This window comes from Garra rufa, chromosome 12 (genome assembly GCF_049309525.1).
Source record: "Garra rufa chromosome 12, GarRuf1.0, whole genome shotgun sequence".
NCBI lineage: Eukaryota > Metazoa > Chordata > Actinopteri > Cypriniformes > Cyprinidae > Garra > Garra rufa.
This window is the reverse complement of record NC_133372.1, coordinates 5,595,931-5,623,551: the sequence shown is the minus strand read 5'-3', so window position 1 is coordinate 5,623,551 and position 27,621 is coordinate 5,595,931. Positions and strand designations below refer to the sequence as shown.

At 35.4% G+C, this 27,621-nt stretch overlaps 2 protein-coding genes across 2 annotated transcripts; both read left to right on the top strand.

Annotated features, from left to right (window-relative positions):
• The first annotated feature begins 1,858 nt into the window (after window positions 1-1,858).
• Window positions 1,859-6,340, top strand: unc50 (unc-50 homolog (C. elegans)). Its single transcript, XM_073852346.1, has 6 exons — window positions 1,859-1,974; window positions 3,267-3,541; window positions 3,623-3,743; window positions 5,467-5,606; window positions 5,695-5,802; window positions 5,881-6,340. Exons 2-6 carry the CDS (start codon window positions 3,268-3,270, stop codon window positions 6,015-6,017), a joined length of 780 nt encoding a protein of 259 aa, XP_073708447.1. The 5' UTR covers window positions 1,859-1,974; window position 3,267; the 3' UTR covers window positions 6,018-6,340.
• Window positions 6,341-7,734: 1,394 nt separating this feature from the next.
• On the top strand, window positions 7,735-26,443 carry slc25a12 (solute carrier family 25 member 12). Its single transcript, XM_073852270.1, has 18 exons — window positions 7,735-7,790; window positions 8,546-8,599; window positions 9,583-9,728; window positions 11,030-11,145; window positions 12,478-12,617; window positions 13,267-13,413; window positions 13,496-13,634; window positions 13,726-13,819; window positions 13,913-13,997; window positions 15,947-16,031; window positions 17,755-17,913; window positions 18,050-18,102; window positions 18,182-18,262; window positions 18,344-18,484; window positions 19,492-19,630; window positions 22,783-22,941; window positions 23,027-23,117; window positions 25,507-26,443. The coding sequence occupies exons 1-18, from the start codon at window positions 7,779-7,781 to the stop codon at window positions 25,712-25,714; spliced, it is 2,049 nt and encodes a 682-aa protein (XP_073708371.1). The 5' UTR covers window positions 7,735-7,778; the 3' UTR covers window positions 25,715-26,443.
• The last annotated feature ends 1,178 nt before the right edge of the window (window positions 26,444-27,621 follow it).

Below are 27,621 nucleotides of genomic sequence, written 5' to 3'. Positions count from 1 at the left end.
TTTAGATCATAACTAAAGTGTTGCTTTTATAGGCCTGTTAAAAAGATAAGACAAATCATGAAAAATTGTATCAACGTGACAAAGTACTTTAGCGCCATCTGCTGTTTCTAAACATGCAACAAAAAGCTTGTCAAAGGATTAAATGTTTTTAATCATCACAATTTTGTTAATCAATTATCGAAGCCTGAAGTGTCTTTTAAATCTTCATAGATCAGAATATTAAAACATTCTTATAAAATAAAGGAACAATAAAATGATTTTTTTTTTATAATTAAAAATAAAATACTGTGCATCAAATGTATTCATTTCCATAGCTGCAATTTCATGTCAGTGCGTATTTCAGAAATATTGTCAAGCTCAGACACTTGTACATTATAATTATTATTTGCCAAGGAAATAAACAGAACACAAAAAATAGATAGGGATTTTTTTAACATTTCCCAATTCTTGTCATTCTATAGTAAAGTGCTGTAATTTTTGTGGTAAAACAGCAAAAACAGCTGTTTTACCATTTAAAACAATATTATGAAGATTTTGTTTAAAACTACTTGATTAGAGTCTAAAAAAAACAACTTTGTTTCACACTAAATTTGCTTTTTCATTAGAGCATGACATAAATTTGACATTGTGATAAAAGAACACTATTACTCTAATTCATTCTTTTAAAAGTGTTAATTTAATATTTTATCTAATATATTCATATGATATACGGTTTAGGTCAAAAGTTTACATACACCTTGCAGAATCTGCAAAATGTTTATTATTTTACCAAAATAGGAGGGATCATACAAAATGCATGTTATTTTTTTTATTTAGTACTGACATGAATAAGATATTTCACATAAATACAGAAAATAATAGTTGAATTTATAAAAATGACCCTGTTCAAAAGTTTACATACACTTGATTCTTAATACTGTGTTGTTACCTGAATGATCCACAGCTGTTTTTTTGTTTAGTGATAGTTGTTCATGAGTCCCTCCTTTGTCCTGAACAGTTAAACTGCCTGCTGTTCTTCAGAAAAATCCTTCAGGTTCCACAAATTATTTGATTTTCCTGCAAATTGGTTCAAACGCTCACTGATGCTTCAGAAGGAAGAACCATGCATTAAGAGCCAGGGGTGAAAACTTTTTTCACTTTGAAGATCAGGATAATTTAACTTATTTTGTTTTCTGGGAAACATGTAAATATTTTCCTAAGCTTCTAAATAGCAGTAAAAAAAAAAAAAAAATAAATAAAGAAAAAATATTTAGGCAAAATAAGAAAAATGTGCACATCTTCATTCTGTTCAAAAGTTTTCACCCCTGTCTCTTAATGCATCTTTTTTCCTTCTGGAGCATCAGTGAGCGTTTGAACCTTCTGTAATAGTTGCATTTGAGCTCAGAGTGAAAAGATGGATCTCAAAATCATGCAGTCATTGTTGGAAAGGGTTCAAATACACAAAAGTGCTAAAAAAACAAAGCATATGTGGGACCTGAATGATTTTTCTGAAGTACAGCAGCAGTTTAACTGTTCAGGACAAACAAGGGACTCATAAACAACTATCAACAAACAAAAACACACAGCTGTGGATCATTCAGGTAACAACACAGTATTAAGAATCAAGTGTATGTAAACTTTTGAACAATTTTTAAAAATGTAACTGTCCTTGTGGACTGTAAAAATCAGGTGTGAGTATGAACCCTGTTATTTTGGTAAGAAAATTAACATTTTGCAGATTATGCAAGGTGTATGTAAATTTAAACCCTCAACTGTAACGAGCAATATCGCGTAATCTCTAGAAACGCATCTCTCTACCCCAAAACTACATTTCCCAGAATCCCTTGACACAGGAAGTGGCGCCACTGTATCGGTTGCGCTGCTACGTGTTCGGACAAGGCAGGAAGTTGACATGTCACGGTTGCAGCATTGTTTTTTCATACACTGATAAAAAGAGAATTTGCTTTATTAGTTGCTGATACTGCTGTGGAACAGGTGAGTGTCATATTTATACACACCGAGCCGGAGCGACACGGTAGTTAACTCGTTTAGCACGTTATTATGTGGCTTTGAGGCCCATGTAACAGCATAGCCACTAATGCTGTAGGGTTTATATTTGAGTTTTCTTCTTAATAATACCTCACCTTCCACCGATACATCAACAGTAGAAGGTTTACTATTAAAATAAATAAATAAAAATAATAGCACTGATCTCGGATCAGCTTTTTTTGTTTGCATACAATTTATTGTTATAGGAAGCAGAGGAACTAATGACAATACAATGGATTGACTATAGTTCAGGTTTCTTTCAAACTGAATTAATGAACATATAACCACATAGATACAGTTTTCTGGAAGTTTTCAGACAGAGTCAGATGTACTGTACTACCTACTTCTAAACTTACTGTAATGAAATTGTAATTAAGATCCAAATTTTTCTTTTCGCCAAAACAGTAAGCTATAATTGTTAATAATGACCTTGCCACTCAAATTCAGTCATGTAATTTATTCCTAATGTGATTTAGCAACACATTTAGGATGGTTCATGAGTTACACTTGGGCTTCTGATTTCATTATATCTATCAGAAATTTTATTTGCTCAAAAGTTTATTTCCAGATTTGATGTGTTAATAACTAAATATCTCTTTCATCCCATGACAGTATGTTGCAAATGACAAAATGGTAAAATTAAAATAAACCCCCAAAATTGTTTTAATAAATACTATAATATACACTACTAGTCAAAAGTTTTTGGACAGTAAGGTTTTTAATGTTTTTTTTTTTTTCTAACAGTAAAATTGTGAAAATTGTACTATTTAAAATAACTGTTTTCTATTTGAATATATTTAAAAATGTAATTTATTCCTGTGATCAAAGCTGAATTTTTTTTCAAAGAGCATCATTACTCCAGTCCTCAGTGTCACATGATCCTTCAGAAATTTGCTGTTCAAGAAACAGTTATTATTACTGTTTTATTAAAACTGTTATTGTAAATAGTAAAAAAAAATATAAGAGCATTTTACTGTTTTTACTGTATTTTGGATTAAATAAACGCAGGCTTGGTGAGCAGCAGAGACTTCTTTAAAAACATTAAAAATCTTGCTGTTCAAAAACATAGACTAGTGTATAATGAAGAGTTTTACTAATAAATTTATTAAATTTAGGAAGGTTCATGAGTTACACTTGGGCTTCTGATTTCATTATATGTGTCAGACATTTGATTTGCTCAAGTGTTTATTTGCAGATTTGATGTGTTGATAACTAACATCTCTCTCATCCCATGACAGTATGTTGCCGACGAGTTCCCTGCAGATCTACCGGAACGGCAGCCAGAGCGCGCGGGATGCGGCACGGCACACGGCCGGCGCCAAGCGCTACAAGTACCTGCGGCGACTCCTGCATTTCAGACAGATGGATTTTGAGTTTGCCATCTGGCAGATGCTCTACCTGTTCACATCTCCACAGAAAGTGTACCGTAACTTCCACTACCGCAAACAGACTAAAGACCAGTGGGCCCGGGACGACCCTGCGTTCCTGGTGCTGCTCAGCATCTGGTTGTGTGGTGAGCACTTTTGATGGAAATATTAAAGAGTTTGGAAACTAAACTGACAATGAAGACTCACTAATCATGTTTTCTCCATAGTGTCGACGGTGGGCTTTGGTCTGGTTCTAGAAATGGGTTTTGTGGAGACGTTGAAGCTGTTGCTGTGGGTGGTTTTCATCGATTGTGTCGGAGTCGGATTGCTTATATCCACACTCATGTGGTAAGGAGCAACACACTCTCGTAAAGGCTGACAAAAATGTCAGCGTGTCCTTAATGTTGACCTTGCTGATTTGGTGTTGGTTCAGTTTCTATTTCTGGGTTATGGATTTTTGCCTTTTTTGAGAATAAGGTCTATGATCCATCTTATTTGCAAAGAGTAATTTATGTTTAACATTTTTTAAAGTTTAGAATTGTTATGAGCCCAGCACGAAGCAACGATTTTAATCATTAATTAAAACTATTATCAGTTTAATATTATTAGCTGAAATTAGTTGAAATAAGTACTAAAATTACTTAAATTTAAAAGAAAAAAATCAAACTATTAAACTAAAGTAGACATTTTTGGCGATTGAAATATGGCGGAATAAAACAAAATATACATTTTGGATGAAAAACTTAAACTTCAGAAACTGCAGCTAACTAAAATAGGTACATTTAAGTTGAAGTACTAAAACTAAAATTAAAAATTTAAGTTAAATAGAAATATATATAAAAAATACATTGCAATAAATGACAATAGATACTATATACTATATACAATACATACTTTAATAAATACTATATACTCTACTAGTCAAAAGTTTTTGTACAGTAAGATTTTTCATGTTTTTCTTTTTTTTTCAAGAAGTCTCTTCTGCTCACCAAGCCTGCAATTATTCGATTTAAAGTACAGTAAAAACAGTACAATTTTACTATTTAAAATCTTTTTAAATATTTTATTTTATTTAAAATAATTTAAAATGTAATTCCTGTGATTTCAAAGCTGGATTTATAGCATCATTACTCCAGTTTTTAGTGTCACATGATGCTAAAGAAAGAAATCATTCTAAAATTCTGTTTTGCTGCTCAGAAAGCATTGATTATTATTATTATTATTATTATTATTATGTTGAAAACAGCAGAGTAGATTTTTTCTTTGATAAATAGAAAGTTCAGAAGAACTGCATTTATCTGAAATGGAGAACTTTTGTAACATTATAAATGTATTTTTATCGCTTTTGTTCAATTTAAATTATCCTTTCTAAATAAAAGTATTAATTTCTATAATTTCTTTCGCAAACCAAAAAAAATAAATAAATAAAAATAATACTAACTCCAAGCTTTATATTGTGTATAATATAGTGTATAATGTTACAAAAGCTTTTTATTTCAGATAAATGCTGATCTTTCTGTTTATCAAAGAATCCTGAAAAAATATACTTAACTGTTTTAAATATTGATAACAATAATAATAAATGAAATATATTCAAATAGAAAACAGTTAATTTAAGTGGTAAAAATATTTCACAATATTTCTGCTTTTGCTGTATTTTGATAATAAAATAAATGCAGGCTTTGTGAGCAGAAGAGACGTCTTAAAAGAAAAACAAAACAAAAAACATACTTTTCAAAAACTTTGATTGGGAGTGAATACATGTTAAAGTCTAAATACTTAAAAAACAAAACTTGATTTGGACTGTGTATAATTTTGATCGTGTATAATACTTCTTACCACGTAAATAAATAAACATGAAATATTGGTCTTACTTTTTTTGAGAAATCAGTTGCATGGGTTGCCAGATTGTACTGTTTAGTGTTATTATAAACTAATGTTTGCTGTGACTGACCAATCAGAATCAAGTGCTTTAAAGAGTGATGTAATAAATCAGTCTAATTTTACAAGAATATGTCATCAAGAGTTTTGACTGTAAAACTGTATACTAATTCCGATTTTTCTTCACCAGGTTTGTCACAAATAAATATCTACTAAAACATCCCAGCAGAGATTACGATGTGGAGTGGGGCTACGCGTTTGACGTCCATCTTAATGCTTTCTACCCTCTCCTGGTCATTCTGCACTTTTTACAGCTGTTCTTTATCAACCGTAAGTAAACAGGTGGATACATGAGTAATAATAATGCACTGGTTTAAATGATGGCCTTGTGAACACATCTCTTGCACTTTATTGACAGATATCGTGGTTATAAGTTCAGACTGGTTCGTGGGTTACTTTGTGGGAAACACCTTGTGGCTCATTGCCATCGGTTACTATATTTACATCACATTCCTGGGCTACAATGGTAAGTGATGTGATCCCTAGTGTGTTTTTACCATCCTCAAGTTGAATGTTATCTAATTTTCTCTCCTTGTTTCTTTAGCACTTCCGTTCTTAAAGAACACTGTGGTGCTTCTGTATCCCTTCGCTTTGCTCGGACTCCTGTATGTTCTTTCCATTTCACTCGGCTGGAACTTCACTAGGGGTCTCTGCTGGTTCTACAAGCACAGGGTCCAGTAAAGGACAGAAATGCAAATGAAGGACATTTCTTCGGTGCACATGTGCATTTAAAGATGGATGGAAAGCGTGCCGTCACTCTTGGGACTTTCTGACTTTTTGTATTATCTGTAAATATCAGTTTGGTTGTAGAGGAAAAGAGTTTCAATTGTTTATGGTGTCATGAACCTTTTCTTTTTCTTAATTTGATACTCAGCCCTCATTTAATATTGTGATGTGGTTTTGAAAATGCAAACATTGGGGGAAAAAGTGCGTAATATATCTGCTAGGATGCTGCACATTTTACTTTTGTGGAAATGTGTACAATAAAGATATTTTTAAAGAAACATTTTTAGTTCATTTAGTGTTGGAATTTAAGTTGGTCAATTTGGTATTGATCACATATAAAACAAATGATCCCATTAGAAGCTGCATACACTATCAATAAGATTTTTCACCAAGCCTGCATTTGTGATCCAAAGTACAGCAAAACAGTACAATTTTGAAATATTTTTACTTTTTAAAATAACTGTTTTCTATTTGAATATGTTTTGAAATGCAATTTATTCCTGTGATTTTAAAGCTGAATTTTTAGAGTCATTGCTCAATGTATGATCCTTCAGAAATCCTTCTAATATTCTGATTTGCTGCTCAAAAAACATTTATTATTATGTTAAAAACAGCTGAATAGATTTTTTTCAAGTTTCTTTGATGAATAAAAAGTTAAGAAAAACAGCATTTATCTGAGATAGGAATGTTTTGTAACATTATGAATGTCTTTATCATCACTTTTGGTCAATTTAAAGCGTCCTTGCTAAATAAAAGTATTAATTTCTATAATTTCTTAAAAAAATGAATAAATAGTATCTTGTATCATTTTACAAAAGCATTTTATTTCAGATAAATGCTGATGTTTGGATCTTTTTATTCATGAAAGAATCCTGAAAAAAATTTACTTAACTGTTTTAAATATTGATAATAATAATAACATTCTTGAGCAGCAAATCAGAATATTAGAATAATTTCTGAAGGATCAAGTGACACTGAAGACTAAAGTAATGATGCTGGAAATTCAGCTTTGCATCATGTGAATAAATTACATTAAATATGTTTAAATGGAAAGCAGTTTTTTAAAATAGTATAAATATTTTACAATATTACTGCTTTTTCTGTACTTTGAATCAAGTAAATACAGGGTTGGTGAGCAGAAAATACTTTTTAAAAAACATAAAAATTCTTAAAATTATTATTAATTATTAAAAACTTTTGACTGGTAATGTAAATTGTATCATATTCAGGTGTTTATTAAAAATTATAAGGGATTGTCTTTTTTTTTCTTTTTAATTGCATTCTAAAAAACAAAACTTTCCAGGAGGTTCACAAGACATTTAACGTCCAAATTAAAAACATGAAAATAAATATTTTTTTGATTTGTTAAATTTATTTATTTATTTATTACCGTTAGCAGTTTTGATTTGGAAATCTTTTTTAATTATTATTAAACACTTGCTTAGAAAATACAAATGTGAGAAAACATGCAAAGGAAAATAGCCAGTGGTTCAAGAATGGCCATGCAATACATAGAAATTAAATTCAAAAGAGTGAAAAAAAAAAAAAAAAAAGATAATATATATTTTTTTGGAAATCGTATCAGACTAGAACACCTTGTAAGGTGACATCACAGGTGCGCGCGCACCTCCCCAGTTCCCGGTTCTTCTCACGCTCTCTGTCATCGGCCACGCGCCTGCGCCGACCCCACGACCACACGTGACGTCAGACAGCAGCATGGCGGCCAAGGTGACTCCGGCGACACGGCATTTGACTGAAATTTGTGTTTTTGTTTTATAGCTGTCGACTTTTAAACACATTTGGCGATTACAAGCGGGAGAAAGGCTAATAGATACTTAATTGGGATGACTAGAGGCAATGATAAACGTTTTTAACGGACCGCCGTGAGCATCCCTCAGCTTATCAATACGTTCGCCCTGAGACTTTGACTGAATTTAGTGTCTCCGAGGATCATAAAACCATAAAAAAATATCAGAATTGTGTGTTAAACAGCATTAATCAGCTCTTTAGCAGGGGTTTTGTTGTTAGAGAAGGGCTTTTGTTAATAAAGTGTGGTCAGGCGTGTTAGGATCATGCTGTGTGGGCGAAATTTGGCTTGTTTTATTCTACAGGGGTTGTTTGACTAAATTTGTGTTTTTGTAGAGTAATAAGTGATTGGTTATTTTGTGTATTGTAATAAACTAGGTTCAGTTTGTTAAAAATACATTCTGTGTGCCAGAAAGTACTAATAATGCGTAATGTGCTATCAAACTGCAAACCGTTTGATGTTTACCTGAGCATTTGAGAATAAATGTAAATGTAAATTTTAACATTAGGCTAAATCTTGTCGCTCAGTGAAAAACATTTATGATGCAGATCGCTCTCAAAAACAGTGCGTTTCACTAATGAATGTTTCCTTTTGTGCATTTACTTGTAGATCATAGCTCTTGAGATTCACAATTCATTTCTATAGAAATAATTTCCGTGCTGTTGTGGTTTTGCAGGTGCAGTTAACCAAAAGGGCCGACCCTAATGAGGTGAAGGTCATCTTTCAAAAGGTAAGAAATCCTTTATTTAAAAGCCTAAATTTGGTTAAACATCAAGTTATGATGATTTAATAATGTGGTCAAATCCACTGAGAAACCGGCTCTGCAACTTTAGAAGCTAGCCTAGATAGTGTCATGACTTTGCTTTGTCATTAAATCTTTATTTCCTTAGTCACGCTGCAATTTTAATTATCTCCCTGTTGCCTTCTCCTTTTCCCCCACAAGGCAACTCAAAGAGAGACTTGCATGCTCGGGAAAGTCTAGACACCTGTTTGTTTGTGTTGAAACAGTTTATTGTTTGTATTCTTCATTTTACAAGCAAGAATAGGAAAATACTAATTTGTCTCGCTCATTAAATGTCAGCCAGGGCTTTAAGTGTAGTGAATGGTGATCACTTCCTCCGTTGAGATCTTGAGCGTTTGTCAGATGAGAGTAGTTGTTTCTTTGGCCGCGTTGGGCCGCTTTGGGCCGCTTTGGTGTCTGGTAACACAGTGACTTGTCTGCGATGTGGCTCTATTAATAGGACTCAAGCGTGTGAGATGGATGTTTGAAGGAAGACATGAATGTCAGGGCAATAGATGGACGAGTAATGAATGTCTCGATAAGGTCAGAGGGCATCTCGCTTTACTGTTTTGTGTTCTGTTTAGCTGCTGCCGATCAAAACTGGAAAATAGATAACTCACATGGCACGTGAATATTGATTCTCACCTTTGCCCATTTGTCCAACTAGGCAGAGGTTGGTACTTGGTAAATAAATACTATTTCAGCTTGCATGTTGCCAACACGGTTGTTTGGAAGAAGCCGGTGTTATTTTACACAGCCGACAGTTTTGCATGCATATTAAAACTTATATGACATTGATTTTCAGGTTCTGCTTCATTCTTTATGCAAATCAATCATACTATATGCCCTACAAATAAGGAAAATGCACATGTGTAATCATGCTTTATATTCAACACAGATGCTGTAATTGTGTTATTGTTGTTTTTCCTCAGTATGCCAGTGTGGTGGATAAAGATGGAGAGCGGTACATGACACCCAATGATTTCGTGCAGAAGTTTTTGGGCCTTCACACGCAGCTCCACTACAATCCTAAAACCGTGCAGCTGCTTGCCGGTGTGGCAGATACTACAAAAGATGGGTGAGACGGATGTCGAAATTCCTGTCTGTGTAATTGTTCTGTGTTCTGATTATTGATGGCTTGGTATGAAACCTAAACCTCCACTCCGATCTAGAAATTCACCCACTTATATAAGTTTTTGCATTATTTTTTGGAGTAGCAGCCAAATGCATATGGCAAAATTTAGAAAAATCTGTATTGCACATGCACTACTGCTTAAACGTTGGGGTTGAAAAGGTTTTTTTCATTGCTTTTTAAAAGAACAAGGCTCAATTTATGTGAAATATTGTTACAATTTAAAATAATATCATTTTAATATGCGGTTTGTTGAATCTGCCGTTTTGAATCCGCCGACATTTTACTCTCTCTACTGTGATCGCATGTGCTTTGTGTAACCTTATACTGCAGTGAAGTAGTATAACGTAAGAAGGACATACCACACAAGTTTTGATGCTTTAGTGATGCTCAGGATCTGTTAATCATTTGCCGTCATCAGTGCAGTCATCTCTCCTTACTCTGTTTATGTGGTAAGTGAAATCTTATGTACTGCAATGTAACAGGTTAGCGCTAGCATTAAGCTAACCGTGTCCCTTCAGTAGCTCGCCTTATTTTACTGATGTACTGAAGTTACTGATGATTAGGCTATGCAAATGTTGGGGGTGTAACTATTAACGATCGTGACTATTGCGTAATAGTCTGTCTTATGTTAGAATTGACCTATTTTTCGTTTGTCTTTTGCAAACATCAGAATTATATAAGGAGGAGGAAACTATGGTATTTGAGACTTATGGTATGTCATGTCCATGTACAGAACTGTTATTATTCAACTATGCCAAGGTAAACATAATTTTCCATTCTATGGCACCTTTAAAAAATATATATATATTTTTTTTATTTAAATATATTGTAGAATGTTTTTTTTTTCTGTGCAAAGCAGAATTTTCAGCATCATCACTCCTGTATTCAGTGTCACATGATTATTCAGAAATCATTCTAATATGCTGATTCGCTGCTCAAGAGCAATTATTGTTAATATTGAAAGCAACTTCATATTTTTGTGGAAACATGATTTTTTTTCTCCCCCTGGCTTCTTTGCCAAAAAGTAATGTTTCGTAACATAAATGTCTTTGCTGTCACTTGTTCAATTTTCTCGCATTAATATTAGGCATCCTTGCTGAATAAAAGCGCTAATTTCTTAAAAATAAAAGTCTTACCTTAAACTTTTTTCAGGGTAGTGTGTGCAATTGCAAGTGTGTATGAAAGGGATTGCAGAATGACTATAGGTTTGTGTTTTTAATGTTTCTTGTGTTTTTTGCATTTAGACTGATCTCGTATCAAGAGTTTCTGGCCTTTGAGTCGGTGCTGTGTGTGCCTGATGCCCTCTTCATCGTGGCCTTCCAGCTGTTTGACAAGTCAGGCACTGGATCGGTGTCCTTCGGTGAGAACAGTATTCACTGTATATACAGTTGAAGTCAAAAGTTTACATACACCTTGCAGAATCTGCAAAATGTTACTTATTTTACCAAAATAAGAGGGATCATACAAAATGCATGTTATTTTTTTTATTTAGAACTGACCTGAATAAGACATTTCACATTAAAGACATTTACATATAATCCACAAGAGAAAAAAATAGTTGAATTTATAAAAATGGCCCCGTTCAAAAGTTTATATACACTTGATTCTTGATACTGTGTTGTTACCTGAATTTATCCACAGATGTGTTTTTTTTGTTTAGTGATAGTTGTTCTTGAGCCCCTTGTTTGTCCTGAACAGTTAAACTTGTGCTGTTCTTCAGAAAAATCTTTCAGTTCCCTAAAATTTTTTTTTAGCATTTTTGTGTATTTGAACCCTTTCCAACAATGACTGTATGACTTTGAGATCCATGTTTTCACACTGAGGACAACTGAGGGACTCATATGCAACTGTTACAGAAGGTGTACACTCAGTTGTCCTCAGTGTAAAAAGATGGATCTCAAAATCATACAGTCATTGATGGAAAGGGATCAAATACACAAAAATGCTGAAAAAAAAACCGAACAATTTGTGGGACCTGAAGGATTTTTTTGAAAAACAGCGGGCAGTTTAACTGTTCAGGACAAACAAGGGACTCATGAACAACTATCACTAAACAAAAAAAAACACACAGCTGTAGATGATTCAGGTAACAACACAGTTTTAGGAATCAAGTGTATGTAAACTTTTGAACGGGGTAAATTTTCTCTTGTGGACTATATGTAAACATCTTTTTATGTGAAATATCTTATTCAGGTCAGTACTAAATAAAAAATAACATGCATTTTGTATGATCCCTCTTTTTTTGGTACAATAATAAACATTTTGCAGAGTCTGTAAGGTCTGTGTTAACTTTTGACTTCAACTGTGAATGTTCAGTTATATTTAAAATGGACTTCTGTGTTTGTACACAATGACATCAGACTCCATTATATAAAAATTTGTGTGTTGTATGGAGATTCCCATGTAGGCCGTTCCAGTTCATTCATCTGTTCATTTTAATGCTGCCTACAGTATGTAGACCACATAGCAGCTCATAGTGTTTTTGACCCGTAGTGTATTTTTTTTTTTCACAGAGTCAGCTGATAGTAATGTAGTTATGCTAAACAAACAAGCAGCTTAACCTTGACCACAGAGACATTCATTCACGCGCATGTTCACGTGTTCAGAGGACCTTTAAAACTCTGTCAGTAATGTTCCAATGCCTGTTATGTTCTACAGAAGTGTAAATCTGTCCCTGTTTGTGTATTTACAGAGAATGTGCGTGATATCTTCAGCCAGACCACCGTGCACCACCACATCCCCTTCAACTGGGACTGCGAGTTCATTCATTTGCATTTTGGCAGTGACAGAAAAAAAAGCCTCAGCTACCTGGAGTTCACCCAATTCCTGCAGGTACCACACCCAAACAATTATACACACTTAAATATATTGTATTACATTACTCTTGTGGTTATTAAAGGGACACTCCACTTTTTTTGGAAATAGGCTCATTCTCCAACTCCCCCCGAGTTAATAAGCCGTTCAGCCGTTCTCCTGTTCTGGCGATATCACTTTTAGCATAGCTTAGCATAGATCATTGAATCCTATTAGACCAATAGCATCGCGTTCAAAAATGACCAACGAGTTTCGATATTTGTCCTATTTAAAACTTGACTCTTCTGTAGTTATATCGTGTACTAAGACCGGTGGAAATGCAAAGCTGCGAGTTTCTAGGCTGATAAGATTAGGAACTACACTTCCATTCCGGCGTAATAGTCAAGTAAGTTTGCTGCCGTAATATGGCCGAAGCAGGCGGAGTATTATCAGAAATGAGTTCCCAGCTAGTTTAGCATCTGCACATGTGCTGCGTGGTATTACTGCTTCTGCTTCAGCCTTATTAAATATTTTAGTAATATAATCTAATTTAATGATGTTTATTTTTTAATATAATAATATTATAATAATATTTTAATAATGTTTTAATATAATTAACCCTCTAACTGGCCCATGCCTGTTCAACACTTAACAATCAAATTTCTGCTTTCTGTGTTTCTTATCATAGGAGCTGCAGCTGGAGCATGCAAGACAGGCATTTGTGCAGAAAGACAAGGTCAAGAGAGGCGCTGTTTCCGCCCTGGACTTCAGTGACATCATGTCCACCATCAGACACCACATGCTCACACCCTTTGTGGAGGAAAACCTTGTGTCTGTAAGTGCGCAGCTCTTCTTCATCTGGTGAGATGTTTGTTACGATGTTATTGTAAAAGGTTCAAATGAATGTGTCCTCTTAGGCAGCTGGAGGCGGCACCTCTCACATGGTGAGCTTCTCCTACTTCAATGCCTTCAACTCTCTCCTGAACAACATGGAGTTGATCCGTAAAATCTACAGCACTCTCGCTGGTTCTCGCAAGGATACGCTCGTCACTAAAGGTGCCTATCGTCTCCAATTCTTCTCATATACACATTAGAATAAGGTTAAGTATCATCTAACATTTTTTTTTTTTTTTTTTTTTATCTTTAGAGGAGTTTGTTCATGCTGCAAATAAGTTTGGTCAGATTACCCCTATGGAAATTGACATCCTGTTCCAGCTATCAGGGCTGCACTCTCAAACAGGGTACTTTTTCATTTTTTTATTTAAAGTTCATATACACATACTATAAGCAGCATTATCAGCTAATCATGTGTTTGTGTATATTATGATGTGTAGACGGTTAAACCTGGCTGATATCGAGAGAATAGCGCCACTGGAGGAAGGAGCCCTGCCCTATAATCTAGCTGAGATGCAGAGACAGGTGAGTTTATCTATATGAACGGTCAGATAAGAGACTACTAGGGGTTGTTTAAATGTGTATTTACTGTGAGAAAAGTGTAATGTTATCAGTAAACATGCTTATCTAACACCACTAATTAAGGCACAAAACACACTTTTACTACTAGGGGTGCCACACTCTCACTTGCTTCAGAAAAAAAAAAGTAAATTAACTGCACAATTACTATAAATGGATATTATACAATTTGCATACATACAAAATGAACCAAAAAGAACCAATTCTCTTTTTAGAGAATTTTGATTCAACAACAAATCTCATAAATCACAATTGAAATATTATTGAAATTGTTATTGATTTATAGAGATGTTTGGATACCCTTTTTTCCTTCCCGATACCGATTCCGATACCTGGGCTCGGGGTATCGGCCGATACCGAGTACTAATCCGATACCTGGGTGTGTAATTGTATATACAGCTGTAGATAATACTAATAAATTATTTTATGGTGTGCTTCAGACTTATCCCTTAATAAAACAAACATACAGTGATATACAGTGAACTAGAGTATTTTTATCATCTGACATACATTTGACAGTAATATTTTTTTTATATAGTTGGCATTACTAATCTGGTTTTCTGACGTACATCAGCCCTGTTTATAACAGAGAATTCTGGGCAGAATTTGAAAGATTCTCACTAGATCTCACAGCAACCTGATTCATTGTGCAGCATTTTCAAACGCTGGATCTCGCAGCAGTAACAGTGATGCAAAATCAACATTGGCTCCCGAATAAAGCTGTTCGGGGTTCGTGCAAGTTTGTTTGCGTTGCGGTCCAAGCTGATAAACAGTCAGCGCTTAGCAGCTCAAACATATCGTGTTAGTTTCACTTTCGTTTCGCGTGCCGTTTTATGTTTCTTATCTGAAACAGAAATGGCAGAGCTTATGAGTTGAACAACGCGGTGGTCACGCCAGTGCAAACCGCTCGCGAAAATTAGTAACACTGGCAGAAAAAATGGTCAAAGTCTGGAGCCCTTTAATATTACCGCAAGTGTCCCGCGCGCTTCAGTACAAGGAGTAAACAAATCCATGCGCCTCTACCATTCATTAACACAGAGCCACACATAATTCATATTTAAACAGTCGGTTTTCGGCTTAATATTAGTCCATATCACGATTTGATTTAAGTGTAATGAACCACCTTTGATTAATGCATCAAACTTTGACAAATTCCTTGACGTTCCACGTTAAACTGTAAATTCCATTTAGACTGGATTTCGTGATTCCGTCCGTGTTTTCCGCATCGCGGAAATCATAAAGCCCTACATATGAGACTTGTCGCCGTTTTACCGGCTGGTTGGTCCAGTCTGAGATAGTGCCAAACTGCTAGCACGTTTGTATTTCTTCTTCGGTGCTCTAAGCAGTGGTTGCTTGTGGAAGCACAGCACTATTCCCCGTGTTTGCATTCTGAGCCGCGAAGAAGAACTGGCTTCCAATTTGCTAGCAGGATTAATTTATATCTTAAGAAAATGGCATCGGATCGGTACGTGGGATTAAGTACTCGCCGATTCCGATGCTAGATTTTTTTTGTGGTATCGGCGGTATTTCCGATACTAGTATAGGAATCGGAACAACCCTATTAATTTACTTTTGAAAACTTTTTAATAAAATAGGAAAATATATTTATTTTTGCTTACAAGGAAGATGTTAGCAAAATCTTAATGGGTCAATATAACCCTTTTTATTAAATGATATATTACTGTGTTTTGATAGTGACAAATTTGGGGAGAGAACAAATATTCCAAAACTTTCTGAAAATACAATGAGAATTTACTCAGAAAATGTAAAAATTGGGTTTAAACCTAATATTCAGGCCGTTTTCGTATGTCTTAAATGCAGATTAACTTTAAAGCCTTGTGCATTTTGTTTGAAACCTCACATGCTCATTTCTTGCTCTCTTTCTGTCATTGCAGCATTCACATACGGATGTTTCTCGGTCTGTGTGGCTGCAGGTAGCAGAGTCGGCATACAGGTTTACTCTGGGCTCCATTGCTGGAGGTTTGTTTCTCATATTAATTTAAGGACCCCAAAAAATGAATTGAGTGCAGTTTTCCATTCTGTTACGTATTTCCTTTTTGACAAAAGAAGCTAATAGCAGGATACGTCAAGGATGCATTACCTCTTTTAATTTATGTCAAAGGTGGTATTAGGAGGCGGAACATTACCTTTCTAGAAAGGGTAAAGAATTTGGACATGCCAATGTACAAGATGAGTTGTTGGCATTTTTGATTTGTTCTAGATGTGTTAAACTCTATGTGCATTTTAAGTTAATTGTCATCTTTTATGAGTAACTTTAATGCTAAGAGGAATAGACTGAAAAGCACTAGAATCCCCTTTTTTTTTACTCTTTAAATGAGGCATATTTATATTTTCATAGTATGCAATCGTTTAGAAGTTTGGGGTCAGTAAATTTTTTTACTTGATTCAGAAAGGATGCATTAATGTGGTTAAAAGTGACAGTAAAGACATTTATAATGCTACAACAGATTTCTGCTTCAAATAAATACTAGTGCTGTCAAAATTAGAGCATTGACGCAGGCATTCAACAAATATTTTTAAACTCCTATAGTCAAATGTAAATATTTGGATTTTTTTGTAGATTTTTTATTTATTTTTAATATTGGTATCAGTGATGCTCACCTTTAGTCATCAAATATACTGTCTTTATCTTGTTTCTACATTAATTTGAAGATTTACTGTGAAATTATTGCAATATAAAATTGTTTAAATTTTTTTTTAGGTTAGATAAATCATGGTTAATTTCAGAAAAATGTGTGAATAACTTACATTTTTTAAAATCCATTTAAATCCATTCCATTGCACTAATAAATACTGTTCTTTTGAACTTTATAATTAAAAATGTATGACAGTTTGCACAAATAGTAATCTGCACAACTGTTTTCAGCACTGATAATCAGAAACATTTCTTCAGTGCAGATCAGCATGTTTTATTATTTCTGGATCATGTGACACTGAAGACTGGAGTAATGATGCTGAAAATTCAGCTTTGCATCACAGGAATAAATTACATTTTAAATATATATTACAATAAGTTATTTTAAATTGTAATATTTTAAATAGCTTTAAACATGCTGCAGTGGTTCACTGTAGTTCTGATCCAGCTCCCACAGCTGGCTGAATCTGAAAGCGAGAGGTTTCCCACCCAGCACCAGACATCATTTAGACGTCGTTTTTTGGGCTAAATCAAGTCGGCCCGTCATGGACTTCCTTTAGCCCAAAAATCGACGTTGAAAATTGGTCGTTGTTTGGTCCGTTGGATTAAGTCTAAATTTAGCCCAAAAATCTACGTTGAAAATTGGGTTTTGTTTGGGCCATCTGATTTGATCCAAATTAAGTCCAAAAATAGACGTTGAAAACTGGGCTTAGTTTGTTCCGTCTAATTTACTCCAAATTTAGCACAAGCATGTTTATTTCGGACCACATATAGCCCTAATATAGCCACATAAATGAAGCAAGTATAGAAATAAATTGTAGAAATCATTTTAAGTTCTGTCACCGCACAACCTGCATGTAAAGCATTTTTACTGTATTTTTAAAATGGGAATTCAAAAACATTAAATCTTTTCGACCCCAAACACTTGAATGGTAGTGCATATCTGCACAAGATATGCTGTTTTCAAAGAATAAGTGTATGTGTAATTGCACTTGAGTGAAATGTAATTGATCCTGTGTGTGTGTGTGTGTGTGTGTGTGTTTATAGCCACTGGTGCCACAGCTGTGTACCCCATAGACCTGGTCAAGACCCGTATGCAGAACCAGCGCTCCACCGGCTCCTTTGTAGGAGAGCTCATGTACAAGAACAGTTTTGACTGCGCCAAGAAAGTCCTGCGATACGAGGGCGTCTTTGGCTTTTATAGAGGTTGGATTTGTCTTATGCTCTAACCTCTGCTTCAGAAGAATGATATAAAATAATGCTTGTCTTCATGTTTCTTAACCTTGATCTCACTTTCTTTTTCCTTCTTCTTTCTGTATGTCTCTGTGTTTTTCTCCTACAGGTCTTCTACCCCAGCTCATCGGAGTGGCTCCTGAAAAAGCCATCAAGCTCACTGTGAGTGTCACTAAACATCCTGTTGAAAGCCGTTTCTGAGCAGATGAGCTAATTACATGAATCTCTCTCTGTCTTGCAGGTGAATGACTTTATGAGAGACAAATTTACCACAAAAGATGATACAATACCTCTGGCTGCTGAGATTCTCGCTGGTGGATGTGTGAGTATACTAAACTGCAGAAAACTGTTGAACTGGGTTATGTTGTACTTAAATGACTCAATTTTCTGTCTGTCTTTCCAGGCCGGTGGGTCACAGGTCATCTTCACCAACCCTCTGGAAATCGTTAAGATTCGTCTGCAGGTCGCCGGTGAGATCACTACAGGCCCCAGAGTGAGCGCACTCAGTGTGGTCCGTGATCTAGGCTTTTTTGGCCTCTACAAGGTACGGGATGCGTACGAGAAACATTGTGTTTAATCAAAATTGTGAGCTGAACTACAAAACCAGTCTTAAGTAGCACAAGTATATTTGTAGCAGTAGGCAATAATACATTGTTTGATTTTTAAATGATTGATTTCTTGTTTATGTCAAAAATTAAGATATTAAAATCATGTTCCATGAAGATATTTTGTAAATCTCCTACCATAAATATATCAAAACGTAATTTTTGATTGGTAATGTGCATTGCTTAGAACTTCATTTGGACAACTTTAAAGGCAACTTTTAATTTTTTTATTTAAATTTTTTGTTGCGCCCTCAGATTCCAGATTTTCAAAAAGTCATATCTCAGCCAAAATTGTCATATCCCAACCATAATTCAATGGAAAGGTTTATTATTCAGCTTTCAGATAAATTAGAGGTCGACTGATATTGAAAATTATTTGTTGAATTTTACCGATTGCTAAGTTGGACCACATTGGCCAATAAGATTAATCAGCCCATGGTTTTTTATAAGGATACTGAAAGGAAACTAAAATAGTGGTAAAGTGGTAAAAATACCATACTTTGTAAAATAATACATGTATTAATTACATATTGAGCAATAAAGTTAGTTCATGGTTCATTAATGTTTACAAGAGCAACTTAAACATTTAAAAATATCTGAAGTGTCCCTCTCTGTTCAGTGCGCAGTATCACATGAGTAAACAAACAGCAAGTGTTGTCAGTGATTTCCATCTCTAGAGGCTACTGTCATAATGTTTAATGACAACGGAGCTTATCAGCCGCTTCAGCAACGGACGCAACCCGGAAAAACTATCGGCACGGATTGTTGCCGATAACCGATAGTTCCGCCAATCAACAATAAAAAAAAAAAAAAGTACTTTTATGACCGGTTTTGTGGTCCAGGGTGACAACTGTAACTGCTCAATATTCTTCTGTTCTTGCATTCAGAATACAGTCAGGCTTAGTGTGAACTATAAAGCACAAATGTTACTGGTTTTCCTAAACAGGGTGCCAAGGCTTGCTTCCTGCGTGATATCCCCTTCTCTGCCATCTATTTCCCCGTTTATGCCCATACGAAGGCAAGTCTAGCAGATGAGGATGGAAGGCTGGGGGCTCTGCAACTGCTGACCGCCGGTGCCATCGCAGGTCAGAACAAGACTCTCGGTTGTCCTTTTATTTAAGGACATGAGTGTGTTTGTGGTTGTCTATTTTGCACTTGTTTTAAGGCCGGGACACACCAAGCCAATGTCGGGCCTCAGCCAGCATCTGTTGTGGTAGTTTCAGGCTCACGTCTGCCTGATTTAACATGTTGAAATGCAGTTAGGTTTTTCAGTTTAGCAAATGAGTCAGTGCCTGAGAATTTAAGGAAAAGTTCACTTCCAGAACAAAAAAAATTACAGATAATGTACTTGCCCCCTTGTTATCCAAGATGTTTTTCGAAAAAAACATTTCAGGATTTTTCTCCATATAGTGATCTTCTATGGTGCCCTGAGTTTGAACTTCTAAAATGCAGTTTAATGTGACTTCAAATGATCCAAAATATGGTTGTAAATGATCCCAGCTGAGGAAGAAGGGTCATTTTTTTTTTTTTTTTTTTAAATGTATATACTTTTAAACCTAAAACACTCATCTTGTCTTGCTCTGCCTGATGTTTTTTCCGGTTCAAGGCAGAGTATGTTGAAAAACTCCAATCTCGTTTTCTCCCTCAACTTCAAAATCGCCCTACATCGCTGTTTTACCTTTTTTTGTTAAGGGTGTTTGATCTTCTTTGCATGTTCACTTTGCAAACACTGGGTGGGTACTTCTGCAGCGATGTACGATGATTGTGAAAGGATTTTTGAAGTTGAGGAAGAAAATAAGATAGGAGTTTTTCGACATACACGTGTTTATTTATTTTTTGTAATGGCTAATAAGTTTGTATGCCCCCCAAATGACTTTTTTGGTTTCTCCAAATGTTACAGACTAATTACATTTACAACTGGCATTTGTTTGATACCTGACACACTCTGAGGAAGGCTGAAGGCTGAAAAGCATCAGTGTGCAGAGTTTTATTTTTTGTGTATTAATATATAATATAATTAATATATAATATATAAAGGCTTTTTAACTTTTTGGACCAGAAGAAGTGCCTTGGATTCTTCTTTTTTGCATTAGTTTTTTGCAAAGAGCACCTTCTGGGATTACTTCACAAGATCCTTAATCAGCAAGCAGCACTTCAACCGAAAAAAAACTGAGTTCAGGCAGAGCAAGACAAGACGAGCGTTTGAGGTTAAAAAGTATATAAACTGAAATAAAAAAAAAACTATATTTTTGCTAGATAATACCCTTCTTCCTCGGCTAGGATCGTTTAAAGCCCTTTGAAGCCGCATTTAAACTGCATTTTGGAAGTCCAAACTCGGGGCACCATAGAAATCCCGAAATGTTTTCCTCAAAAAACAGTTTCTTATTGACTGAAGAAAGAAAGACATGAACATCTTGGATGACAAGGGGTTAAGTCCATTATCTTCACATTTTCATTCTGGAAGTGAACTTCTCCTTTAAAGCGAAAGCAATGAAAAACAGTAATGAAGGCGGCACAAACAGAAGCCTGTTCTACTGTTATGTGATCTTACGCAAACATTCCTCTATGAGAATATTTTCATAACATGAGCCACTTAAAATGAAAAAATATATAAATATAACTGATATTGAAAAGAGCAAGCAAGCACTGCTTAACTGCGGTTTACGTTTTGTATATCTGTGCATATTTCGCATATCCTTGTTTTGCTTTCTCCTTTTAATGACAAATATATACTATTGATAGCTGCTGATAAAGACAGCTAATTCTTCTCATGCAGGTGCAGAACACGTGTGTTAGTTTGCAGTCGGCTGTAGTTTGAGTGTGTTTAAGCGCAGCTTTTTGCCGCAGCTGCCGACGCAAGGCGACAACACCGTTGGATATCATCTAGTTTATCTTGTTCAAAACTGTGCTTGTTTCTGTATCATGGCTGATTTGGAGATTGTACCCCCCAAAATTGCTTTGTATCATTTTTTTTTTTATATTTACCATTCATTTTTGACCGTAAATGGTACAAATTACTGTTTTTCTAAAAATCTATATTTTTAAGATTTTTTGCCACAAAATGTGTCACCAAATGCAGCCTGAAAAGATAAAAATTAAGAATTCAAAACAATTTTTTTTTTTTTTAACTTTTTTTTGTTTTTTACTTTTGTTAAATGATGCACATTATTTTTAAATGCAAAGTGCTGATTGTATTATGAATACATCTGTATATACTACCACCAGTCAAAAGTATTTCATAAAGGTTTTTTTTTAAGTTTCTTCTGCTCACCAAGACTACATTTATTTGATCCAAAGTACAGCAAAAACAGTACAATTTTAAAATATTTTTACTATTTAAAATAACTATTCTTGAACATTTGAATATGTTTTAAAATGTAATTTGTCCCTGTGATCAAAGCTGAATTTTTGGGGGAAGAAATTATAGAAATGAATACTTTACTTAACAAGGATGATTTAAATTGATCAAAAGTGATGATAAAGACACTCATAATGTTACAAAAGATTTCTATTTCAGATAAATGTTTCTATTCATTCAAAGAAACCTGAAAAGATTGTACTCTGTTTACACTGTTTTCAACATGATAATGAGGATGATAAATGTTTTTAAAGCAGCAGATCAGAATATTAGAATGATTTCTGAAGGATCATGTGACTGGAGTAATGGTGCCAAAACTTCAGTAAAAATGTTTTAAATATATTCAAATAGAAAACAGTTAAAATAGTTATTTTCATAGCAAAAATGTTTTTGCTGTAATTTGAATCAAATAAACGCAGGCTTGGTGAGAAGAAGAGACTTCTTTAAAAACATTAAAAAAAACTTTTAGATGTTGGTGTACATCAAATTTTCACTTTGTTTGCCCTTGTAATTTTTTAATCAGTTTCTGGACAGTTTCTGAAAAAGATGTATGCAGGATGACTTAAGTTATTTAGTCCTCATAAACCCAGTCTTGAATACAATCTTGCATTCATCTGCCTTTTGAGTGCAACAGCCACATCTCACAATCCAATCAACAACCAATGCACAGAACCAAGTTCCTAAAAAATGTTCATTGGAAAATAAAATAGAACAAGAACCATTCATGATTTCAGAATGTGAAAAATCTGAAAAAATCCTATTTTCCTTCAAAACATGTTTGAATGACACATGCATGATAAGACTAGATTTTTATTTACGATCTGAAATTTTCTATCATGTATTAATAGATGTCTGGATGATTTTTTTTTTTTTCCACAGGTATCCCGGCTGCTTCGCTTGTGACCCCTGCGGATGTGATCAAGACACGACTGCAGGTGGCTGCCCGCGCCGGTCAGACGACTTACAATGGAGTGATCGACTGCTTTAGGAAGATCTTAAAGGAGGAAGGTTTCCGAGCTCTATGGAAGGGAGCTGGAGGTACACACACATGCATACGTCATTCAGACACAGATTTGGTTTTACTCAGTCCATACTCACACTCTTCTCTCTGTGTTCTCCGTAGCTCGTGTGTTCCGTTCATCTCCACAGTTTGGTGTGACCCTGGTGACCTACGAGCTCCTGCAGCGATGGTTCTACGTTGACTTCGGAGGACAGTAAGTGCTGATCATGTTAAGCACATTTTTTACTGCATGAATGTCTCATCTAATATTTCAGAATTTTACTGTCCTTTCTAAAACTTTGGCACTTGATAAAATACATTTACTGTATAAAACTTAATTTAACTTTGATCACAGGAATAAATACCATGTTAAAATATGTAGAAAGCTATAGAAAACAGTTCTCCTAAATTGTCACATTTCACAAAATTAGGTGTTACGGCTCGTTTTTTGCTAAAAAAAAAAAAATGCAGCCTTGTCTTATGTGAGTTCCTTTCAAAAACATTTTAAAAAAGCATTCTGATTTTTAGTGTATGTAATAAAATTTGATAGAATGCATAGAAAGATGTTTGTTAATGGACTCTATTACTTGGCCAAAAAAGGTTTTCTGTTAAAGGGATAGTTCACCCAAAAATGAAAATTTGATGTTTATCTGCTTACCCCCAGGACATCCAAGATGTAGGTGACTTTGCTTCTTTAGTAGAACACGAACCAAGATTTTTAACTCAAACCGTTGCAGTCTGTCAGTCATATAATGGCGACCAAATCTTTAAGAGTGAAAAAAAAAACATACACAGACAAAACCAAATTAAACCCTGCGGCTCACGACGATACACTGAGTTCTCAAGACACAAAATGATCAGTCTGTGCAAAAAACTGAACAGTATTTATATCATTATTTACCTCTGATCCACCGCAACGTTCTACTCTCCTGAATGCGTACCTCTCTGTTGCGCGTTTACAGCATTCATTGTTTACATTAGTGCATATTGGCCTCTCAAAATGGTAATTACTTGTGCTTATCCTGAAGACCTTAATGTATTGTCACGAGCCGCAGGGTTTAATTTGGTTTTGTCTGTGTATGTTTTATTACGCTTAAAAGGGTCATCGGATGCAAAACTAACTTTTACAAGATGTTTGAACATTAATGTGTTGGCAGTTTGTGTACACAACCACCCTACAATGATAAAAATCCACCCAGTGGTATTTTTTTAATCTTTAAAAGTAATATCACCTTGTTAAAATCAGTTCATTCTCAGCTTCTTGTTGTTGTGACGAAATACATTTGATTGACGTGAGTGCCTTACCTTAGACCCGCCCTCACCGAGCTGAAACAGTCCGAATATGATCGTCATTGTGTGACTCAGGTGCAGAGGAACATAGATATATATACGTAGATACCCCATTGGACCGCTCCAAGCACGTAGATGCGTCCGCCATTTTGGAACGGTCCACTTGACGTCATTCACCATACTGTAGGTTCGCAGACCAACGGCTGTGCAGGACTGTGGCATTTCGAATATTCACTGATTACTATGGTCAGTTACATAGACCTATGGGTGAATGACGTCAAGTAGACCGCAGTGAAATGGAGGACGGCTCACGTATGACGGCCCATAGAAACAGTCGCTAATGAGGCATCTACGTATATATATCTATGCAGAGGAAGACTCTAATTGAGCGACTGAGGTGTTCTGTTGTTGATGTAATAATAAACATAGCAGTCGTCATTTACTCCCGACATCTGAGCCGCTGAAGACGCAGAGGATTAATGTTACTTTAGTTTTTAAATGGAAAGCCAATCGACATATGCATCTATCTTTGTGCGAATCATTCGTGATGCAGCTTCACCCACAGCAGAAATGAGTATAAGGGTTTTTATGCATCTTTGCAAATGGACTTTCTTAATAATGTGCTTGTTGGCAATTTTCGCCAATAAACGCCGCTAAAGTAAACCTAATCCCAGAAAGGGGCGGGGCGAGCAGAGCTCGGTAGCATTTAAAGGGGCCATGTCTTAAAATGAGCTGATATTTTGCAGAGCTGATTTTGCAAGGTAAAAGGGTGTTTTTTACACTACTATTGAGAATTTTTAACCAAAGTATATTAGAGACTTTTCATTAAGACCCTAAAGATTCATATGAACTTGTGGAAAATGGCCATCAAATGACCCCTTTAAAGATTTGGTAACCATTGACTGCCAGTATATGACTGACAGACTGCAACGGTTTGAGTTACAAATCTTCGTTTGTGTTCTACTGAAGAAACAAAGTCACCTAGACCTTGGATGCCTTGGGGGTAAACAGATAAACATCAAGTTTTCATTTTTGGGTGAAATATCCCTTTAATGGTTTGCTTTTTCTTGAACATAATGTCTGAAGTAGGTCCTGAGAAACCACTAAAGTCTCTTTGAGAGAGCAATGCTGTGTAAATGAGTCTAAGTTGAAAAAATAACTATCCAGTTAGAAACACTCTCTGGCGGTGAATCACTTTGCATTCAGTTTGACTAATATGACTTCAGAGGGCAGGGTTTTGCTGAATGGGTGTTCCACTTAGTAAAGAATTTTAATTCAGTGGAATTGAGCATCTTCTTTTCTTCTCTTTCCAGTCGCCCTACTGGTTCTGAACCAACGCCCAAATCCCGGATCTCTGAGCTTCCTCCCGTCAGTCCTGAGCACGTCGGCGGTTACCGTCTGGCTGCCGCCACCTTCGCCGGCGTGGAGAACAAGTTCGGACTGCACCTTCCCAAGTTCAAATCCTCCGGGGTCATGGCCATCCACTCCGAAACGCCCAAGGAACAAGCCGGCGCTTCGTAAAAAGTCCCGTCCCGTCCCGTCCTGCCCCGCTTACCACGGCCTTGTCCTCCAATGGCTGCATGTTTCCCTCCCGCAGTACATTTGCCTACATTTTCCACATTTTTTATTTTCTTTCAGTTCATTTGAGTTTTTAGGTGGGGGACATGGGGGAAATTATACTCGTTTTCAGAGTCCAGTTGCTTTAACCCATATCAGTGCCTCAGTTTTGATGAAGAACACTGGTTAAAGCTTATAGTTAGCGTGTTTTCTCAAGCACAGGGTAGATGTTTGCCACACCGATCGAGACCTAAAGCGACACGCACAGTGAAATATCCAACAAGGGCTCATCATCAGCCACCGAAACGAAAGCTGAAGAGCTTTTCACGAAACACTCCTAAAAGAAAAACCATGACGTGCACTGTCAGTTCTGTGTTTTCCGCTGATGCCCGAGACGCACATTCGCCGCTTTCGAGTTTTATTCTCATGTATTGATGTGACCGAAGCATGCTGTAGTGCTCTTCATTTGCTTAATAGGCTTTGCGTAGCTTGCACATGTACTGTATATACATGTACATCTCATGCACAGAGACGTGTCTCTCTTTCTCTCTGCGTCACACTGACTGATGTACAGAGGTTTCAACAGTTGATCAATTGATCAGAGCAATCATGGTTGATTTGAAATGTAGAAAATAATTTAAATGCATTTCATTCTTGTATTTTATGGAAATAAATCAATACGGTTAAATTTTATTTCTAGTTTGTGAAGGTTTTATTGAGTTTGTCACTGCAGGTTACAAAAGAGAGGTCAGTTAAAGTGAGTTAGTGAAGTCGTTGGAGGACCAAACACACATGCAAGATCAACACGCTTGTCCCGGTCATGTAAATGGAGGATCCCACACATTGTGACCAATGCATTTCCTGTGATGTTCCAGTCATTTCATAATCACTGGATTTAAAGAAACTGCATGCACAAAGCACAACTTCTAGCTCAAGAAATCTATTTTGCATATGGTTAGGCTTGTCACCACTGTAATGTAATAGATTTTTTTTTTTTTTTTTTTTGACTGTGCTCATTGTGCTTTTACAAGCCTAATCATATTCCCAACCAAGTTAGGGAATTTTCAGCAAATGTGCATTTAAAATGCCTAAAATATTTTAAAATGCTTTTGAGAATTCTTAATGTTGTCATTGTTATGTGTAGTTATAAATGTTGTTTCATATTCATTATGAATAAATGAACCCATTAACTGTGTATGGGTATTAAGCTGTTACTATTAAATTCTTTATAATAACCATGACATCCCGAGCTATAGAAATTTACAAGATTTAAAATTATATTTGCGCTTTTCTGGAGCTGGAAATATATCTTATTTTAAAATTCCCTGTTTTCATGACTGTGGGATCCTGATGAATGTCTTCAGACGTCAGATACTGAGGTACAGTTGTGGTCAAAAGTTTACAACCTCCTTTTAGAATCTGCAAAATGTTAATTATTTTACCAAATTAAGAGGGATCAATCAAACTGCATGTTATTGTTTATTTAGTACTGACCTGAGTAAGATATTTCACATAGAATTTGTTTCCATATAGTTCAAGAGAAAATATGAGTTGAGTTTATAAAAACTACTCCATTCAAAAGTTTGCATACACTTGACTCTTAACACTGTGTTGTTACCTGAATGACCCACAGCTGTGTTTTTTGTTTAGTGATAGCTGTTCATGAGTCACTTGTTTGTCCTGAACAGTTAAACTGTCTGCTGTTCTTCAGAAAAATCCTTCAGGTCTCACAAATTCTTTGTTTTTCCAGCATTTTTGTGTATTTGGAACCTTTCCAGCAATGACAATGATTTTGAGATCCATCTTTTCACACTGAGGACAACTGAGGGACTCATATGTAACTATTACAGAAGGTTCAAACACTCACTGAT

Coding starts and splice junctions, on each gene's coding strand:
- slc25a12 (XM_073852270.1), top strand. Junction 18,263..18,343: donor AGATTCTCGCTGGTGGATGT/GTGAGTATACTA, acceptor CTGTCTTTCCAG/GCCGGTGGGTCACAGGTCAT. Junction 22,942..23,026: donor TCTATGGAAGGGAGCTGGAG/GTACACACACAT, acceptor TGTTCTCCGTAG/CTCGTGTGTTCCGTTCATCT.
- unc50 (XM_073852346.1), top strand. CDS start 3,268: ATGTTGCCGACGAGTTCCCTGCAGATCTACCGGAACGGCAGCCAGAGC. Junction 3,744..5,466: donor CTTATATCCACACTCATGTG/GTAAGGAGCAAC, acceptor TTTCTTCACCAG/GTTTGTCACAAATAAATATC. Junction 5,803..5,880: donor CACATTCCTGGGCTACAATG/GTAAGTGATGTG, acceptor TTGTTTCTTTAG/CACTTCCGTTCTTAAAGAAC.